The sequence below is a fragment of the Phaethon aethereus genome (assembly GCF_964289735.1).
Source record: "Phaethon aethereus genome assembly, chromosome: 1".
In the NCBI taxonomy this organism is placed as follows: domain Eukaryota; kingdom Metazoa; phylum Chordata; class Aves; order Phaethontiformes; family Phaethontidae; genus Phaethon; species Phaethon aethereus.
In genome coordinates this window covers 555-22199 of record NC_138575.1, presented here as the reverse complement: position 1 = coordinate 22199, position 21645 = coordinate 555, and the positions used below count along the sequence as shown (strand labels likewise).

Genomic DNA, 21645 nt, shown 5'->3' with positions numbered 1-21645 from the left:
AGACATGAACCTTTTAGAGGGGGATCCAGAGGAGGGCCACGAAGATAATCAGGGGGCTGGAGCACCTCCTCTATGAGGACAGGCTGAGAGAGTTGGGGTTGTTTAGCATAGAGAAGAGAAGGCTCCAGGGAGACCTTATAACATCTTTCCAGTAGTTCAAAGAGGCTTACAGGAAAGACTGTAGGGAGGGACTCTTTGTTAGGGAGTGTAGTAATAGGATGAGGTGTAATGGTTTTAAAGTGAAAGAGGGTAGATTTAGGTTAGATATTAGGAATAGATTGTTTACTGTGAGGGTGGTGAGACACTGGAACAGGCTGCCCAGAGAAGTTGTGGATGCCCCATCCCTGGAAGTGTTCAAGGCCAGGCTGGAGCAGGCTTTGAGCAACCTGGTCTAGTGGAAGGTGCCCCTGCCCATCTTTCTTTAAGATCCTTTTCAACCCATTCTATGATCTATGGTCTATGATTCTATATGCAAGGTATACCTCCTCTTTGTCCATAAACGAGATTTTGAACATAACACCGAGTTCATAGTTTAAGAATGTTTAGTAATGGTGTCTAACAGAGAGAGAAATCCTCCGTCTCCTTTACATACTGTCCTTCTTAAATGGATTAATGGTGATAATTTTCAAGGCTTAGTTATCCTAGTATCTCACTACATTTCAGTAACAGAAACAATTTTTTAATGGTCTTAATAATGTTTATCTGCAGCTTCAGTGTAAGTAGCTGAAACATTTGTGATACATAATGTGTGTTACATTGATTTAATATGCTCTTGAGAAAGTGAATTTGAGGTGTTACTACTTACATTGTTATATGATGCTGTCCACAAAAGATAAGTATATGGACTGTTTAGCACTGTTCATTGTTTCAAGTTTTAAAACTACTTCTCTTTGTTTTATTATAAAATGTTCCTGGGTTTGGATTTTTTTTTAATTGCACTACAAAAATAAGCTATTACTGTGTTTTAACAGATACAGGTTTGTGAGGATAAAACATTGGAATGACAACCATTCCTAAGTAAAGATGGTGATTGCCTCCAATTCCTCTGTGCTGTTGTTAGGAGTTGCCAGATCTGGTGGCCTGATACAGGTGAGGCTGCTACAGCTCTATGCCCCGAGGTCCAACCAGGTGAAAGCCGAGAATGTATTCTTAATAGGCACATACAAACAAATATATACAACATATATATACATATGCACCCAGCCAGCAACACAGACAGAAGCACCCAGCACTCACACAAACAGCACCGATGGCTGCATCCTGTCCGCCTCTCTGGCTGATCAGGGTGAAGATCCATCAGTGGGAAATATACACATATGCACAATGCAGATTGCTCCAGTAGCTGGGCTTAGGCACTCGGTCTACCCAGTAGCTAGCTCTGGATTACCTGGACATGCCAGACCCTGGGGGCTAACAGCCCCACTACGGTTGCTGGAACAGATCGCCTTGCACATGCCAACATACACAAAGACATATAACACTGTGGGTCCCTCCAATAACTGATAAGACTCTCAGGATCCTTGCTTTCTCCCGCTGTATGTCTCCTGCACAGAGAAACACATATACACAACTGGGTCTCCCTCAACCCCACACCCTACAGTGTCTCCAGCAGTTGGGCTGGACCCTTGGTTCTTCCAAAAGTCAGCTCCTCCAGTTGTCTCACTAACAGAGACATACACACACCTGGTTCCCTAACCATTTAACCTATTTGCTCACTAATATGGCTTCATATTCACTAGTGATCATATACTGACATGCATACGCTCACTCACTCCAGTTGCTAGCACCCAAGGCATGTGGGACCCTGTGATCCATGGTCTAACACCAGTTGCTGGCACCTAGATTCTCACTGATTCCAGTTGCTGGCACAAAATATGTGCAGGCTCCTGTCACCCATGGTCTCCAATCTTATTGTGCGAAATTAAATCAAGAACTTCATTTTTCTTACTGGGTTATTTGGGTTCCCCAGCATGTGGTTGTCTCTTTTTGCTCCTTCCTGTTTGTGCAGGTGAGCCTTTTACGGCTTGATTGCACTTCTGTGGTAGCTCTGGGACTAGCCAGGTCAGCGGATTAGTTGGGTTCCCCCACCTGCCATTGTTCCTCTGTGCCCCTTTCTGTGTGTGGAGATGAGCTTTTTCCCACATAGCCTAACATTTATGATGGGCTACTTCTGTAACACTTTGCGGTCCTACACGCTAGGTTATCCAACATTTCTGTTTGAGAAAACAGGCGCTCAAATCCAGTTAGAGGAGCAGATCTTTACTTCGCTTCAAATCCCACATCTTGTAGCCTTCTGTCCTGGTTTAACCCCAGCCAGCACCCAAGCACCACACTACCGCCCTGGTGGGATGGGGGAAGAGAATCAGAAGAGTAAAAGTGAGAAAACTCGTGGGTTGACATAAAGACAGTTTAACAGGTAAAGCAAAAGCCATGTGCACAAGCCAAGCAAAGCAAGGAATTCATTCACTGCTTTCCATCGGCAGGCAGGGGTTCAGCCGTCCCCAGGACAGCAGGGCTCCGTCACGCGTAACGGTTACTTGGGAAGACAGACGCCATCGCTCCAAACGTCCTCCCACGCCTTCCTCCTTCTTCGTCCCAGCTTTATATACCGAGCGCGACGTCGCGTGGTATGGAATATGCCTCTGGCCAGCCTGGGGCAGCTGTCCCGGCCGTGTCCCCTCCCAGCTTCCCGTGCGCCCCCAGCCTCCTCGCTGGCAGGCCAGCACGAGAAGCTGGACAGTCCTTGACTGCTTAGCAACAACTGAAAACATCAGTATATTATCAACGCTATTTTCATCCCCAGACCCCCACCATAGCCTCACCCTAGATGCTATGAAGAAAATTAACTCTATCCCAGCTGAAACCAGGACACCTTCCCTCTTCTCTTCGTGTATAATTATATCAAGATTAAAAATAGGGTAGTGTACCGAACCAGTATAGCTCCTGATGCCAGCATCTGATTACCCTTCTCACCGTTTCTGATTTGGCTCCTGAAATACCAGTGATTTGCTAGATTATCTTGCACCTCCCTTCTATTCTAAGACGACCATTTGTATCATCGAAACTTTCAGGTTTGTAAATCAGCCTCTAAGCAGATTAACATCTATAATTGTCTTGTGGAAAGTTAGATCCCTCACTTCACATTCAACATTAGTGTCAGTTGACAGCAGCAGACGGGCAGTGCTGTGAGAGCAACGGGAGGAAGAGGATCGTTCCTGTAGCATCATTCTTCTGACCACGCATACGCATGGGCAACAATAGCAGCTCTACAGTGGATGATCTGCAGGCTGTTGAGATCCACCACTGGTACAAAAAGTTCATGATGGAGTGTCCTTCTGGACAGCTGACGGAGCACGAATTTAAACAGTTCTTTGGGCTTCGAGGGCTAGATGCAGAGGCCAGTGAGTACATTGAGCAGATGTTCCGCACGTTTGATATGAACAAGGTGAGTTCTCTGGCAAGGAAATTAACTGCCTCGCACTGCTTAAAAGCAAAAGGACTCCTGCACTTATAGAGTCCTTGGTTCTCTCTTACAAACATTGGTGTGGAAAGCTGCTGAGGAACGCTAATGTAGAGTAGCTAAATGCAAGGAGCAAATTAACGTGCATAGATAATGACATAAATAACATAACCATAGGTAGTAACACCTTACTATCTAACTACCTTGTGCAAGTTCATCTTTGAATTTTGAGAATTCCTTACTGTGTATTAATTGACTTGGCCTTGTTTGACTAGCAAAATACTAATGAAAGGAGATTTCATTATTATTCTTACATGTTTTCACTCTTATTATTAAAAAAGAATCTCTATTAGATAGTAGAGACTACAGGAATCAAACACAACAGAAATCATCATAGCATTCACAGAGGAAGCAATTTCCAGGTATTTGGCAGCTGAAATTAATACTGCACAGGCACAATCCATGTGGCTCTTCTCAGTGCTAGGAGGTATAGCATATAGCAGTAGCTAGGAGGTAGGTAGTAGTCCACACTGTCACAGGCGGCCACTGGCTGTCTTTAAGGTAAGAAGCAGTAGCCCCATAATGCCTTCAAGCATGCAATGCCCCTCACTTTTGCTTGTTTTTCACCCGTGTATACTTAAGCCTATGCTTGCAAGCCTGTAATCTCAATGACAGAGAAACCTAGTTTTATGGCATCCTGGGAAAATGCAGCTTTGCTCTCTGCTCCAAGGTTCTGAAACGGCTGGAGCAAATGTCTGTGAGTCAAGGAGGAGCTAGTCAGAGACACATGTGAAGCAGGTGAAAAATCACAGGGTCAGTTGTGAGGAAGGTCAGCCTAAGGGCTGAGCAAAGAGCGTTGGTTTGGACAACACGTGAGAAGGCATAAGGCATTAAGGAATGTTAAGGAATATTACAAAATTCTTAAAGGTAAGGGAGGAGCAGCCAGGCTTCATTAGGGTAGCTGAGGTCTTGTGGTGGATGTAATGACTGGAAATGACTGCAAATCTCAAATAATACCCTTTCTCATCCTAATGTTTTCTGTGCCCAGGATGATGACAGTGATGAGAAGGAGTTTTATAGACTAAACCAACTCATTTACAGTTCTTGCACAGGTCTTTCCCCTTACCTCTGTCATTTCTTGGGTTGTTCAAGGAATTTATAATTTGTTCAAGGATGTTACGTGTTCCAAAGTTCTCCCGTGAGCCCCGTCTTGTGCAGTAAACAATGTTTTAAGAAGACTCTCAAATTCAAATTTGGTCATACAAAGATAAAAAGCTATCTTTTAAATAAAGTGATAGTTATCTCTGGGGGAATGAACTACGAGTGTGGCAACTAGAGGAGACGGACCTATATCAGTTAATCATAGGATGATAGAATCATAGAGTCATAGAATAGTGTGTGTTGGAAGGGACCTTCAAAGTTCATCTAGTACAAACCCCCTGCCATGAGCGGAGACATCTTCAACTACACATGGTTGCTCAGAGCCCCGTTCCAACCCGACCTGGAATGTTGCCAGGGATGGGGCATTTACCACCTCTCTGGGCAACCTGGGCCAGGGCTTCACCACCCTCATTGTCAAAAATTTCTTCCTTAGATCTAATCGAAATCTGCCCTCTTTTGGTTTAAACCCATTACCCCTTGTCCTGTTGCTACAGACCCTGCTAAAAAGTCTGTCCCCATCTTTCTTATCAGCCCCCTTTAAGCACTGAAAGGCTGCAATAAGGTCTCCCCAGAGCCTTCTCTTCTCCAGGCTGAAGAACCCCAACTCTCTCAGCCTGTCCTCACAGGACAAGTGTTCCATCCCTCTGAGCATTTTGGTGGCCCTCCTTTGGACCCTCTCCAACAGGTCCCTGTCTCTCCTGTGCCGAGGGCTCCAGAGCTGGACGCAGCCCTGCAGCGGGGGGTCTCCCCAGAGCGGAGCAGAGGGGCAGAATCCCTTGCCTCGCCCTGCTGGCCACGCTGCTTTGGGTGCAGCCCAGGACACGGTTGGCCTTCTGAGCTGCCAGCGCACATTGCCGGCTCATGTCCAGCTTTTTGTCCACTGGTACCCCCAAGTCCTTCTCAGCACGGCTGCTCTCCATCTCTTCATCCCCCAGACTGTACTGATACTGGGGGGTGCCCCGACCCAGGGGCAGGACCCTGCACTTGGCCTTGTTGATCCTCATGAGGTTCACATCGGCCCATTAATCTTAGCCTGTTAACAGTTAGACACTTAGTCTAAGCTCCTTATATGAACAAGAGCACCCAGAGGAAGAGCCACTCTGTAGTAATACAGACGTTGACAATGGATGGAATCATCTGTCCTCCAGACCTCCAGATTCTGAAAACTCTGATGAAGACGAAGAGGATAAATTTTCCACAGAGTTATTTTATAAATTGCAGTCACGCCCTCCTTCTCACCTTTAGAGCTGGTTATCTTTGTTTTCTGTGACTCTGCTCAATGAAGTTATGAAAAACTCACATAAGGGGAGTACTACAATGATCCTGAATGAATATTTTAAAATGTCGTGATCCTTGCTGTAAAGCAGTAGTGCTCTGCTAGTCCACCTACATTCACCTTTTACATATATTTATTTACGTCCATTCCAGAAAGGCACCTGAACTAGTTTAGATACCTCGATAAATGAAAGCTGCTTTTTTTTTTTTTTTTTCTCTGTAACTTGTTGAAGTAGTTATTCAGAATCTTTGACAGAGATATGTACTTTATTTGTTGTTTCTTTTTAACCACTTCAAGTTTTAGTCAGTGTTAAATCTAGGGATTATGAGCCTTTACTGTCTGGCATTTTTCTCGCAGAGGAAAGAAGAGCTTTTTAACCTTCTGTGTAGACTCAAGAAATGGAATGTTTAAAAACCTAAATACAGAAACATTTTTCCAGCTGTCAGATCGTGTTCTGTGTATTTTAAAAAATATCTTCAATCACTTTTTTTCTCCCCCCCCAGAGAATGGAGAAGAGAGCTATGGCTTACTGAAATAGCAGTGGTTTCCCGCAAAGACAAAGCAGACTAGTATAGAAAACCTAAGGTAGAATTACCTTCCACTTTTCTTGCAGCCAGGACTCTGGATCAATTTTCTCTCCCAGTAGGCCACAGGCAGTCGGCTGTGGCGGACAGGGAGGGGGTTCGTTCACATTGGGCATGAGAAGTGACAGGTTTCATCTCTGCAGGTCACGAGCAGAGAGTAGTCTAGACATGTAATAGATCATAACTTCAGGAATCCAGGTATTTAGGAGACCTTGAAGGTGGCCAGAGAAATAGCGTGTGTGTGTGTATGTATGGGTACCAAAGCTTTCTCCTAAGTCCAAGTCTCTGTGCCATTTGTTTTTTTTTTTTTTTTCGTTTTTAGCTGCGAATCTAAAGCACAATAAGGTAAAACAGCTCCAGAGCCGTAACTCCCTCAGATTGTTCCTGTCACAATTTGGTTTTTGTTTTCCCACAGGATGGATATATTGACTTCATGGAATATGTGGCTGCCCTCAGCCTCGTTCTCCGGGGGAAGATGGAGCAGAAATTGCGGTGGTATTTCAAGCTCTATGATGTAGATGGCAATGGCTGCATTGACCAACATGAATTGCTCAACATCATTAAGGTGAGTCTCCGGGGGTCTGTATTCTTTCCTCTTTCCTTAAACACAAATTCCACCACACAAGTAAGACATTTGCTATTCCTCACTGTGGTGGGTTGACCCTGGCTGCATGCCGGGTGCCCACCCAAGCCACCCGATCCCTCCCCTCCTCAGCTGGATGGGGCAGAGAAAGTATAACGAGAAGCATGTGGGTCCAGATAAGGACAGGGAGAGATCATTCACCGATTACCGTCACAGGCAAAACAGACTCAACTTGGGGAAAATTAGCTTAATTTATTAGTCAAATCAGAGTAGGGTAATGAGAACTAAAACCAAATCTTAGAACACTTTCCCTCCACCCTTCCCTTCTTCCCTGATTCTGGAAGTGTTTATTGGGCTTGGTGGACCGTAGGGCAATAGAAAGTGGATCAGTCAGGTGGATCCTGATTCTGCCATTTCTGCAGTGCTTCACCTCTATCTAAGCAGATTTAAGGTGATCCTCTGGGTTTCACTGCTCATTCCATGCTCCAGAACCATGCTCCTTTTTCACTCTCCAGTGCCAATAGTAAGGCCTGATGACTTCTGATGCATTTTCCTATGATGCTCGTTCATTTGTATGGGGAAGGTACCAGGCATGACTGTTTTGTTCTGAATCTATGCTGACGGGCTGCAGTGGAATCAGCCTATCATTTTGGGAGCCAGTAGGCAGCTTCCTATTCTTTGCACCTTCCTTTCAGGCTATTCGAGCTATTAACGGTGGCGACCATGAAACTAGCGCAGAAGAGTTCACCGACCGAGTCTTCAACAAAATTGATGTGAATGGAGATGGTAAGATTCCTGTCTTTGTCATCCAATCCAGATGGTCTCTGTGCTACAGAGAGACATCCGTGTCTTCCTTTCCTGACTGAACTTTATGCCTCTTCATTTTATAGTTGCTGCTTACATGAATTCTCATCCAGTAATGCATTCTCCGTGAATTTTGCTAAAGCATTTTTCTCCTTGCAGCATACATAATCAGTATGACAGGATTTGTTCCCTGCACTAAGTCTCAGCCGTATTCTGTCCACATGAGTTTGGCAGTGGGGCTTTGGAGTGGGGTGGGTTTTTCTGCCTTTTTGTACGTCGGTGTGTAGCTTATATCAGAGTTAGAAGTGGGAAATATTAACAGATGGCGCCAGCTGCTCCTAAATATTTCTGCAGCAGGGAAAGGAAGAACTGGAATTTAATGCTGAATTTCAGAGTTTCTTCACTGGGTCTGCCACAGGCAGTACAGCAAGCACATGAAGCGCTACGGACCAGGGAGTCAAAAGCTGGTCAATGCCACTGTAGTCACTGTATGACCCTGACAGATACTTCCTTCCTCGCTGCTTCATACTCATTACCTTGGGACGTGCTCTTTTGGTACTCCAGCAGAACTCTGCCGAGCTGCTTCCCTGCACCAGGGCTTTTTGGCCTAGGACAGGAAACCTGTTTCTGCCTGTCACAGCTTCCTTCTGTCACTTCTTTTAAACAGGAAAACGAGCAAGTACGGGGCAGGTTAGGACTATGACAGCTTAGGCCAAAAAGGAGGCAGCTAATCCAGCCTTATTTACCGGAAGCTATGATCCCACTCCTTAGCTACACAATTCCTGCATTCTTTCTTATATAGCCTTTCCCTTGGGAGGCGGGGGGGAAGGGAAACTGGAGTTGCCTGCATATCACGGAAGTTTCATATATGCTTAAAAAGACTGTCTGAGGCCTTTTGGTGCTTTATAACAGTGGATGTATAGTAAGTGGTCTCTAAAGTGAGATTACTGTACTCCTTTTCCTGTTCAGATGTGGATTGGCATGATCCTGATGCCGTCTGTCTGTGTCTGACACAGGTGAACTTTCACTGGATGAATTTGTGGAGGGAGCAAGGAAAGACGAGGAGTTCATGGAGGTTATGATGAAAAGTTTGGACCTGTCACACATTGTGGCCATGATCAACAACCGTCGGCATAGCGTATAAACCAAGCTGGCAAAAAACGCTGTGCCAATAGGAAGAAGCATATACGCACATCAGAAGAGAGAGACAGCTTTTTTTAAAACAAACAAAATTTCCATAAACATGCGTATGGACGTAGAGCTGGAAAGACACTGCCATAGTTGCGGATCAGACTGCACGTTCCTGTACAAATATTGAAGCTCAGCCACATATATTGCAGGGCAGGTTCAGAAAAACTGGACCTGGGTGGAAGTATTTGACTTGACTTCCTAAAATTTAAAGGCCACGTTTCAGGGCATAAAATTTCCTCCTTATTCTGTGTCCCAGATTGTCACTTTGCAATGGACTAAACGTAACGCTAAGTTTGTGAAGAGCAGTAGCAGAAGTGGATGATGGAGCGTGGAGAATTTCTGACGTGTACAGAAGAACAGCTTCAAACTGTTATCAGTGTAGGGAACTATCAAAAGAATGTAACTTCCACTGTTCTTGTCATGGTATTAGATCATAAACGCCAGCAGGTTTGTCCGTGCCAGATGTGCTTGGATTTGGTAGTCTCTACAGAAGCAGCTTTATTCGTAAGATCTGAAGAGGTGAAAGAAAAACCAGTCTTTAGGGCTGATAGTGACAAATCTGCTCCCAGATGCACTGTCTGCAGTAATGCTGCTGTTCGCAGGTTTCTGTGATCAAAGAACTCTTTAGCAAACAAGTCAACAGTTTAGAAGCAGCTTCTGTAACCAGCGAAAATGCGCTACTCAGTTTCCCAAAGCAGAAGAATTACCTGAGAGACCAACCCTTTTTTTACACTAGTCCTACTACTCTCCTCTCATACAACTGAATAAATGAAGTATGTGAAGACGATCCTAATATCGTTGCTTCACACTTCCTTTATTGGTCTGTCGTCTTATTCTTGGGGAGAAAACCTAAGAAGCGAAAGAAAACTCAGCAAGGTGACTTGAGAATTCCGCTGTGCGTGTGAATACCGGAGTGAAGCTGATACGCTAGGTCAGTGATGCCGCAAATGACTATGTCTTTGTACACGATGGGCAGAGTGATGTAGCGTGGACAGAAACTGAGCAAACTGTGCCTTGTGCACTAACGTTAGGTAAGGTCACAATCAGAAGCTCCTTTGAATCTGGAGAGAGAAGCAGAAGGTGAGGAAGAATGCAGGAAAAGTTCAGCAGACTGCCTAGGCCATAGCTGGGCATGTTTTTCCTGTGCAGGAGGAAGAACTTGCAGACCTCAGCAAGAAGACTTTAGCGTGGACGTAATCTTGCTTATATTTAAGCTTCTGTGATGTATGTATGTATACTGAAGAAAGTGTCTAGGCTTTCATATAAGTCAAGGGAGATTTAGTCGGGGTTGTCACCGGAGTTTGAGAGAGTGAGAGATCATGTTTAGAGTAGGTGCCAGCATTTTGACAGGCGGGCTCATACTGGCATGTACAAACTGGTCCCACTGGCATGTGCACATCTGCAGTCTTAGAGCTTCTGAGAGGAATCACAGCCTGGGTATTGGCAAATGTTGCTCAGTTCTCCAGAGGATTATTATGAGCGTATGCTGTTGGACTCTGCTGTCCCTGTTGAACCCGTCCTGTACCTGTTACAAGTCCTCTGTCTCCTGCGGTTTTGTGGGTCAGCTACATGTAAAACTGCATTTTTGTTATCATCTGACATACAGAAAAAACCCCTCTTTTTGGTTCTTGGGAAAGTACAGAATTTTTGTAGGTGCAGCTGGTGTGTTAAAGAAATCGCCAAGCAGTCGTAGCTGCCAGCAGTGTTGCAGCAAGCTCTATGCACACTGTACAGAATCTTATTGATGTACATAAGGGAGAAGGGTATGCACACAGGACATTCTCAATGTATTCGCTCTGAATATCTGTAAGTGGAGTTTAATTTTTTGGTTTTCGTAGACGTTACAGAAAACTGGTTCTTCCTTAGCCGTCCTTGCTGGTGATGCTGGAACATTTCCCAGCTAAGATGCAGTTATGACATTTGTAACAGACAAAAAACATCTATCTACGCATCATGCTATCACTACAATAAGTTGCAGATATGTGTTTTCTTCTTAATGGTTCTGTTCTGCCGTTACCAAACGATTTCACTGTTTTTTGGCTCTGCAGCCAGCGTGTTCTTTGAGAGACCAATCTGGCAGTATATGTGCCTTTGTCAAAAGCTATGGGAAGGGAGACTTAGGGAGGAGAAGAGGAAATCTCTGTAAAGGGGAGATAATTGTTTTCTGACCTACTTGGCTTTCTTTGTACAGTTAAGATTAAAAAAAAGGTACAATAAACATACTGTGGAACTGTTCCCTTTGATAGAAGAATAGAGAAATTAGGGGGAATAGGATAGAATCTAGAGCTATGATTTGGATTCAGCACATTAGGGTTTTCAAATATCTCCAAGGATGGGAATCATAGAATCGTAGAACCTTTGTGTTGGAAGGGACCTTTAAAGGTTATCTAGCACAACCCCCCTGCAATACGCAGGGACATCTTCAACTACACAAGGTTGCTCATAGCTGCATCCAACCCGACCTTGAATGTTTCCAGGGATGGGGCATCTACCACCTCTCTGGGCAACCTGGGCCAGTGTTTCACCACCTTCGTTGTCAAAAATTTCCTCTTTAGGTCTAGTCAAAATCTACCCTCTTTTAGTTTAAACCCATTACCCCTTGTCCTGTTGCTACAGGCCCTGCTAAAAAGTCTGTCCCCATCTTTCTTGCAGGGAAAACAGATCTGTCTCACAATGGGCATCTGTCTTTCCCTGACTCCCTCTCCATTTTCACCTCACCTTCACCTTCCCTAAAAGCCACCACGCAGATTCGGGTGCCCCCATGTGCGCCTCTGTGCAGGTGAGCCTTTTACGGCTTGATTGCACTTCTGTGGTAGCTCTGGGACTAGCCAGGTCAGCGGATTAGTTGGGTTCCCCCACCTGCCATTGTTCCTCTGTGCCCCTTTCTGTGTGTGGAGATGAGCTTTTTCCCACATAGCCTAACATTTATGATGGGCTACTTCTGTAACACTTTGCGGTCCTACACGCTAGGTTATCCAACATTTCTGTTTGAGAAAACAGGCGCTCAAATCCAGTTAGAGGAGCAGATCTTTACTTCGCTTCAAATCCCACATCTTGTAGCCTTCTGTCCTGGTTTAACCCCAGCGAGCACCCAAGCACCACACTACCGCCCTGGTGGGATGGGGGAAGAGAATCAGAAGAGTAAAAGTGAGAAAACTCGTGGGTTGACATAAAGACAGTTTAACAGGTAAAGCAAAAGCCATGTGCACAAGCCAAGCAAAGCAAGGAATTCATTCACTGCTTTCCATCGGCAGGCAGGGGTTCAGCCGTCCCCAGGACAGCAGGGCTCCGTCACGCGTAACGGTTACTTGGGAAGACAGACGCCATCGCTCCAAACGTCCTCCCACGCCTTCCTCCTTCTTCGTCCCAGCTTTATATACCGAGCGCGACGTCGCGTGGTATGGAATATGCCTCTGGCCAGCCTGGGGCAGCTGTCCCGGCCGTGTCCCCTCCCAGCTTCCCGTGCGCCCCCAGCCTCCTCGCTGGCAGGCCAGCACGAGAAGCTGGACAGTCCTTGACTGCTTAGCAACAACTGAAAACATCAGTATATTATCAACGCTATTTTCATCCCCAGACCCCCACCATAGCCTCACCCTAGATGCTATGAAGAAAATTAACTCTATCCCAGCTGAAACCAGGACACCTTCCCTCTTCTCTTCGTGTATAATTATATCAAGATTAAAAATAGGGTAGTGTACCGAACCAGTATAGCTCCTGATGCCAGCATCTGATTACCCTTCTCACCGTTTCTGATTTGGCTCCTGAAATACCAGTGATTTGCTAGATTATCTTGCACCTCCCTTCTATTCTAAGACGACCATTTGTATCATCGAAACTTTCAGGTTTGTAAATCAGCCTCTAAGCAGATTAACATCTATAATTGTCTTGTGGAAAGTTAGATCCCTCACTTCACATTCAACATTAGTGTCAGTTGACACTAAGATGCCCCCACGTTTGCCTCTGTGCAGGATGGCACATCCTGCTGTGCAGGGATGCGTTGTGCCTGCAGCAGTCTTGCCCCTGTGGGCATTTCTGTCCTACTCTCAGCAGTGATGCAAGGAGGTTTGTTCCACTTTGCTCAGTCTCCCACCACTAGCAAAGATCTCTGCCTGCCCACCAACATTTCAAATGGCTCTCCATTGAGTGCAGACTCTCGCTTAGGAGTGTAGGACCTCGGCAGCTGATGGCTCTAGGCCATCTCTGTAGATCTGATTTAATGGCTCACAGAAAGTATAGGCACCCACCATAGATGCTCCCCCAAACCCACTGGGCATTGACACTGCTGACTCCACAGCCCAGGTCTGCCCACAAACACTTCATCCTTCCTCGAGAAGATGTTTCTTCTGCAGTGATGCCCTTCCTCAAGGCTTAACCCAAGCTGTTCTCTTGGAGCTCAGAGAAGTATCTTGGGTCTCCCTCCTCTAGTGACTATTTCTTTGCTTGACTCAAAGGCAGCTGTGGCCCAACACTCCCTTCTCCCTGCTCAACCCTTTACCTCAGCCAGCTGCACAGTCATACTGGCAAGGGTTTGCCAAAGCTCTACCAGGCCTATGCCTTGGTATGGGCAGTCACCTTGACATCTCCATAACTCACCATGTGCAGGATGAACTTTCAAACTGCACTTTGCTCAGAGCTTCCATTGTTGAGAAGGCCTAGCTGATGTATCAGGCTCTTAAGAATATTCTGACCTTGTTGAAATGAAGCTGCTATTGGTAAGGGTATGTGGAAGGAGAGTGTTTGCTCCTCTAAGGGTATCTGGTCAAGGACCCTTCTCAATGCAAAATAAAAATGGGTAATAAGAAAAGGAAGAAGCCACAGACGAGAGCACAGAAGGACAGCAACCTGACCACCAAACCTGGTCAGTCACACTACTTGATGAATGCATGTGAGAGGGTGAGAATGTGTATTCCGGCAAGCTTATCTGATCAGGGACCTTGTCAGCTGGTAAACTAAGGGAAAAAGCAGGAAGCCAGAAACAAAATATACGGAGACACAGACCTGATAAAGCACACATGGAGACAATGACAAGAAACAAATTCGCCTGCCACATTAACTGATGAGCTACCAAGAAACTAGAGGGGCCCCTTTCAGGAGTGGATTTTGCGAAGAGGCGAGAGCCCGGAACACCGGCTCAGCAGGACTGCGCATCTACCCAGTCCGCCATGCTGGCCCGCTTGGCATGCCGGGAGCTGTTTCGGCACGGGGCGGCCAGCCCGCCGTGCTGGGCCGCCGGCGGTGCGGGGAGCTGGAGCACTGCTGCCGCCCAGCGACCAAAATTGGTGCTGCAGCTCGGCGTTTGTGCTCGCGCCGCTCCCGGGAGCGGCCTCCGGCCCCTCCCTCACGCCGTCGACTCGGGCGCATGCGCGGTGCCCTGGAGGAAGGTGAGCTACGCGTTCCCGTTCTTGCCCTGTGGACGTTGTTGCCAGCATCTGGCTTTGGTTTGCCTCGGTTGTGTCTGATTTGCCTTGTTATCATGTAAGTGTTTGTGAAAAGGGACAAATCTAATACCTACTTGCTCTTTAGAGTAGCTCTCGTGGCTGAAGTTGGAGAGACCAGAGAAAGGTAAACCAGATGAAGAATAAAATGAAGTGGGTTTGAACTGGAAGCTGTCTCTATCTGCAGACAAGGAACCTTGTCTCTCTGCGTGAGGAACTACTAATAATGCCTATTAGTAGTCCTCAGCAGACTTGATCACCTGCTCCCCATCACTATTTTTTCTTCCTCCAGGTCTCTGTCCTGCTCCCTGTCCCTCTTTTTTAGCCCACTGTCCTGCTCCCTGTCCCTGCCTTTTTCTCAGTGCCCCATTTTCTGGCGCTCTGTCCTTTTCCTCTCCCCCCCGTCTCTGTATCCCACTTGGTGTCTGTCTTTCTGTGCCTCTCTCCTCTTCCCTGTCAGTATTTCTTCTTCAGAAGGTGGATTGGAAGCATCTATCCTGCTTTCCATTACAGTTTTTCATTTTTTCCAGCTCTGTCTTGCTCTCCAGTCCTCTTTTTCTCTCCCTTTCCTCTGTCCTGCTCCCTTTCTCTGTTTTTCTCAGTATCCCATTTTCCAGCTCCCTGTCCATCACCTTGTTTATATATCCCTCTGTCGTGCTCCCTATCACTATTTTTTTCTTTCTGCATCCCACTGCCCTGCTTGCCCTTCATCTCTTTCTCACTCTAGCCATCATCCTCCCTATAAGTATTAATTTTTTCATATCTCTGTCCTGCTCCCTGTCCCTGTCTTTTTTCCTTGCTATCCTTCTGTCCTGCTGCTCCTCCCTGTTTTTTATTGCTCCATCTTTCCTGCTGCCCATTGCTTTTTTCCCTCCACCTTTGCCCTTCTCCCTGTCCTTTTTTTGGTTTCTTTATTTCTCTGTCCTCCTCCTTGTCTTTTTCTCTGTCTCACATTTTCCAGATCTTTGTCCCATTGTTTCTTGCCATATCCCTCTGTCCAGCGACCTGTCCCTTGTTTCCCCTATCTCTTCCTCTGTCTGGCTCCCCCTCCCTGTTTTTCCTACACCCATATCTGCCCTGCAGGCCATCGTTGCCTGGGGCTGACTCAGTTGGCAAGGGGGAGCAGGGCCACTGGAGGGCAACTCGGCAGTGGTAACTTTGCCCATGACTGGGGCTGGCGCAGCAGCAGCCCTGAAGAGCGGCTGGGGTACCAGGTGAGAATGGTGCAGGGCTGTCCTGTAGGGGCAGCACAAGGGGAAGTCCCCGGGGAAATGTAGTCAGTACTATGGCTGTCCAAGCAGCCCTAGAATCACCTGAAAGACCCTGGACCTTACACTTTCTCTAGGATGACCCATTTTTTGGCCTTTGAGCCCCTATGGGACTTCTGTACTGTGCACAGAAGTTGTCCTGAGGCCCCACTGTGCCCCCCGAGCCTCCTCTTGCCTGTATAGTCTGCTGAGGATCCTGTAGTCTGCCCAGAACCCCTCCTGCATTCCCCATTATGTTCCAAGGCCTTCTGTTGCCCATCTTACTCCCTTTGGTCCTCTCTAATCCACTTGCAATCCATCCTGAGGCCTTCTTTCTGCCCCAGAGCACAGAAGCATCAAGGTTGTCTATATTAATTCCCTGTTCCCTGAGGACATGTGTACACTGCTCAGATCTCCTCCTGAGGTCTTCCTTCTGCCCAGCAGCCCCCTTTTAGCTGTGTACCACATTTTTGACCCCTCTTGTTCCCTCATAACCATTCCTGAAGCCATGTGTGTGCAGCAGAACTGTCGTCTTCTCCTCTGTGCTATGTAGGATGCCTCTACTCCATCCTTGCCCCCGCCCCTGCCCAGGGACATCTATACCCTGCCCAGATTCCTCCTGAGTTCCTTATTTTGTCCCTGAGTCTTTGTCCCTCTGGTCCCGTCAGAGCCCCTCTACTCCCATTATGATGAAGGCCTCCTGAGGCCTTCCTTGTGTCCTGCAGCACTTTTTTAACTCTTCGGCCTCCTTTGGACCCATCTTCTTCCCTCGGAAGCCCTCTGCAGGTTGTCTTTGTGCCCCACAGCAGTCTTTTTGTCCTCTATGACATCTGGGATGCCTCTGTTCAGTCCTTGGCCCCCTGAGGACACCTGTACTCTGCTCAGATCCCCTCCCGAGTTCCTCATTGTGTCTCTGCCCACTTCCACCCTCCTTGGAAATCCTTTCCTCCTTGTCTCAATGTAGTCTGAGGCCTTCTGGGTTATTCGAAGCACATTTTTAGCACTTTGGACCCCCTCTTTTCTTCCCTCAGAACCTCTGCTATGGCCGTTTTTGTGCCACAGAGCAGTCTTTTCTTCCTATATGCTATCTATCTAAGATGCATCCATTGTCTCCCTGGTCCCTCGAGGACATCTGCACCCTTCTTAGATCACCTCCTGGATTCCTAACTGTGTTCCTGTGCTGCCTTTTGTCTTCCTCCCTCAGTACCTGTCTGGCCCCATCACAATGCCTATTGAGGTGTTCCTTGCAGTGCACAGGCATCTTTTACCTATGTACATGTCTTTGCATATATATTTTTCCCTCAGCCTCCCTCCTCAGGATTTCTTTGTACCCCAGAGTACTATTTTTGTTCCATATGCCATCTAGACTACCTCTGTTTGGTCCCTTGCCCCTTGAGGACTGATGTACTCTGTTCAGATACCTCCTCCAGTTCCTCATTTTCTCACCAAGCTTTAGGATCCTTTGAGCTCCCTTACAAGTCATTGTCTGGCTTTCCTCCTGCCCCAGGAGACTGTGTGCCTTTTACTCTGTGTGGGGCTCCTGCTTTGGTCTTTGAGCCCGTCCAGAACTTTTGTGGTATATACAGTAGATGTAGCATGGTGATCCTTTTGTGCCTCAGGGGCTTTTGTTGCCTGTGTTGTCCTTGCAGGACGCTTTTGGTCCCTTCATGCATCTCATTGTGTCTTAGAGGTTTCTTCTGTCCTTTTGACATCTTTGGAGCCCACTAGTCTCCTTATGACTGCTCCTGAGGCCTTCCTGCCTTAATCCCACATAAGAAACCTACATAGGTCTGCTCGTCCTTTTAAGGGCCTTTTCAGAACACCTTCTGAAACATTTACAGAATCACAGAATCACTAGGTTGGAAAGGACCTTAAAGATCATCAAGTCCAACCATTAATCCAGCGCCACCATGTTCCCTAAACCATGTCCTGAAGTGCCACATCCACACGTTTTTTGAACACTTCCAGAGATGGCGACTCCACCACCTCCCTGGGCAGCCTGTTCCAATGCCTGACCAACCTCTCAGTGAAGAAATTTGTCCTAATATCCAATCTAAACCTCCCCTGGTGCAACTTGAGGCCATTTCCTCTTGTCCTATCACTGGTTACTTGGGAGAAGAGGCCAACACCCTTGTTGCCACAACCCCCTTTCAGGTAGTTGTAGAGAGTGATAAGGTCTCCCCTCAGCCTCCTCTTCTCCGGACTAAACAACCCCAGGTCCCTCAGCCGTTCCTCATAAGACTTGTGCTCCAGCCCCCTCACCAACTTCATTGCCCTTCTCTGGACACACTCAAGCACCTCAGCATCCTTCTTGTAGTGAGGGGCCCAAAACTGAACACAGGATTCAAGCTGCGGCCTCACCAGTGCCGAGTACAGGGGCACGATCACTTCCCTACTCCTGCTGGCCACACTATTTCTGATACAGGCCAGGATGCTGTTGGCCTTCTTGGCCGCTTGGGCACACTGACGGCTCATGTTCAGCTGGCTGTCAACCAGCACCCCCAGGTCCCTTTCCGCTGGGCAGCTCTCCAGCCACTCCTCCCCAAGCCTGTAGCAATGCATGGGGTTGTTGTGGCCGAAGTGCAGGACCCGGCACTTGGCCTTATTAAACCTCATACAGTTGACCTCTGCCCATCGATCCAGCCTGTCCAGATCCCTCTGCAGAGCCTTCCTACCCTCCAGCAGATCAACACTCCCACCCAGCTTGGTGTCATCTGCAAACTTACTGAGGGAGCACTCGATCCCCTCATCCAGGTCATCTATAAAGATATTGAACAAGACCGGCCCCAGAACTGAGCCCTGGGGAACACCGCTTGTGACCGGCCACCAGCCAGATTTAACGCCGTTCACCACAACTCTCTGGGCTCGGCCATCCAGCCAGTTCCTCACCCAGCGAAGAGTAAACCTGTCTAAACACTATTTAGTGTTTCCTAGAGTCTTCTTCTGCCCTTCTGGCCCTCTCAGTACCCCTCTAGTCTTTTCATGATTGCATCTGACGTATTCCTTGTGCCCCAGTGCCTTTGTTTAGGTCTGTAGCACTCTGACATTTTGTAGCTCTCATGGGACTCCGTATGAAGTCATCTTAGTGCTTTAGAGCACTTGTTTTGATATCTCCACCATCTAGTCCATCTCAGTTCTCTTTACTGTCCATTAAGGACATCTGTGCTCTACTCAGATCTCCTTCTGAGTTTATTGTTGTGTTTGTGGGTATTCTTGTGCCACTGTAGAACCCTTAGGATCCTTCAAGTTCCCTCAAAAGCAGCTTTTAGACCATACTTGTGCCCTAAAGCACTGTTTTTGCCTTCTACCCCATGTGGGACCCCCTCTTTTGGCATTTGAGCCTCTGCAGGACCTATGTGCTGCACATAGAAGCTGTCTTGAGGTTCCACAGTGCCTCAGAACCTTGTCTTGGCTGTGTAGTCCTCTTAGGACACCTCTAGCTTCTTCAGGACTAGTCTTGTATGCCTTTTTGTGGGATAGAGCTTTCTCTTGTTAGTCTTGCTGTCTGTGGACTCATCTCACTTCCTTGGCACCTGTCCTGAGGTGTTTTTTATTATGTATTGTCATTTATTGTCCTTCTAGCCTCTTTGGTGTTAAGTTGTTTACTACAGTTTTTGATGCATTTTGGTGTTTCAACACTATTTTGGTCTTTTGGGAGTTGTCTATTTCCGTTAGGGGAGTCAGTGGGAGAGATGTTTTAGGAATCTCAGTAACCTAGAATTGGTGGTGATATAAAGTAAGCAATTCCCGCTGAATCTTGAGATCTTTTAGAGAAAGGATTCTTACAGGATCTCGTTCATTCAGGATTCATTACCGGATCTGTGTCATTCAGTCCTATGCAGAATGCAGCACTGATATAAGTTTGGTACTATGTGTGAGCTTGACAGAAATGAATGGAATCAGCATAGCATTTTCTTTTTTTTATTCTCTGTTGCTCTGTCCTTCTCCCTGTGCCATTGTTTCTCACTGTATCCCTCAGTCCGGCTCACTGCCCCTATTTTTTTTTACTCCCTCTCCGTCATACTGCCTGTCCCAGGTTTTTTCTGCATCTCCATCCTGCTCCCCGTCCTTTGTCGGTCTCCATCCTGTTCCCCCTCTCTCTGCTGCTTTTTTCTCCGTCTCTGTCGGGCTACCTGGCCCCGTTCCCATCTCTCTCTCGCCGTCCCGTTCCCTGCCTCACACTTTCTCACTGCACCCCCACTGTCCAGCCAGCTGCCACCGTTCTCCTCTCTTGTAGTGTCCTGCGCCCCGCGCCTCGTTTTCGACGGCCTCCACCTCTGCCCAGCAGCCCATCGCTCCGGGAGCTGCCCGCCCACCTGTTTCCTGCCGGAGTGAAGAGCGCAGCTCCAGGAAGGACTGCCAGGGTGTCCCCAGGGCAGGCCCCAAGCCTGGGGGCAAACCTGCTCCTGGGCCTTGTTACACGCTAACTGAATAAACGCTCTCTGCCGCCTCCTTTGCTCTCCCGGCTGTGTTCGCTTTCCCTTTGACCCGGGTGAGGGGCTGTGCCGGAGCCTGGGGCAGGAGGTGACGCCCTGGGGTGGGGGTCGGGCGCTGGCCCCCTGTTCCAGCTGGGCTCCAGCTGTGGGCCGGGGCTGGAGGAGCCCCAGGTGCGGGCAGTGAGGCCGGTGGGGACGGCCGCTCCCTGTACAGGGGTGGCTGCCGGGAGAGGGGCTGGTGCTGCCGCTGCCCTGCCCCGGGTGGCCGTGGAGGGGCCAGGGGGGGCCAGGGGCAGAGCGCAGCGGTCGCCCAGCGTGACCGGGCTGTGGCTGCAGCAACGAAGAAGGTGAGCGGGGCCGCCCCATGGACCAGCAGATTCCGGGGAAAGCCCCGAGGGGGGGCGGTGGGGTCCACGTCGGAGGCACGGAGCAGGGGTGTGTGGGAGCCAGCGGCGTGGGCTGCCCAGAGCCCCGCCACGGAGCACGGGCTAGTGCTCGCGTCTGGGCAGGCCTTGCCGGGGTGGGGCGAGGCAGAGCCGGTGTCCATGCAGGGTCAGACAGCAGGGCAGGCTGCCGGGAGCTGTAGTCCTGAGATACGGGGCTTGCGGTCCGCGATGTTCGTTCCCTGCGGCATGCCAGGAAGCATAGTCTTCTGGCAGTCGGCTTCTGGGCGGCCATGCTGTGTTTGCTAGTGCATGCCGGGAAGCGTAGTTTTTGCAGACTGGGCTGCCTGGCACCTGCATTGCTCTCGGGTGCGGGTGGGGTGGCGTAGTCCTTGCTGCCGCTGCGGACCTCGCGTCGCGGCACGAGTTGTAGTTTTGTTGCCAGTTGCGGGTGGTTTTCTGCGGGCTTGTCCTAGGGTGGTTTCAAGGATTCCTGAGAACGGTAGACACATATACACAGACTACAAGGAAAAAGCAGTAAGCGTTTTATTAACTACAAGCATGCGTTACACTAAGGGTATCTTGCAAAGCAATTGTCTTACCGACCCGAAGACTGTGAGGAAGATGGCCCATCTGTACATTCTTGTGTTGTCCTGCGCCGTGCGCTCAGCCCAGCAGTCGGTAGGTGCCAGCTTTATGTGGGCATCCCCATGGAGGCCACGGTGGCCTCGCCGTACACCGATCCCCCTGCTCTTCAGGAAATCCCAGTATTTATACATTTGCAGAGGAGCAGGTTTTGACACACGTGACCAGCGAGTGCCGAAACACACCTCTGTTGCTGACTTTTAGCATAGGGAGCCTATGGCATATGTGGCCGCTGGTCAGGTGCACTGCACACGCCATAGCCATCCCGTCTATTGGTTCATAGGCTCTGTACACACGGCATATTATCAATCATGCTCAAGCCAATAGCAAGATGTTGTAAGGATTCCTACCTCCATGTCCTCCCCTAGTATTGTTCAACTTTCTTACCTCTGTGGGGAACCATCTGGTTTCTCTCACCCAGCCTGTTATCTACTTCTCAC

General features: G+C 48.2%; 1 protein-coding gene across 1 annotated transcript; it reads left to right on the top strand.

Annotated features, from left to right (window-relative positions):
* Positions 1 to 3212: 3212 nt before the first annotated feature.
* Positions 3213 to 9012, top strand: LOC309413069 (guanylyl cyclase-activating protein 1-like; the record flags this gene model as incomplete). Its single annotated transcript, XM_082010138.1, has 4 exons — positions 3213 to 3445; positions 6897 to 7046; positions 7760 to 7850; positions 8885 to 9012. The coding sequence occupies exons 1-4, from the start codon at positions 3248 to 3250 to the stop codon at positions 9010 to 9012; spliced, it is 567 nt and encodes a 188-aa protein (XP_081866264.1). The 5' UTR covers positions 3213 to 3247.
* Between the last annotated feature and the right edge of the window lie 12633 nt (positions 9013 to 21645).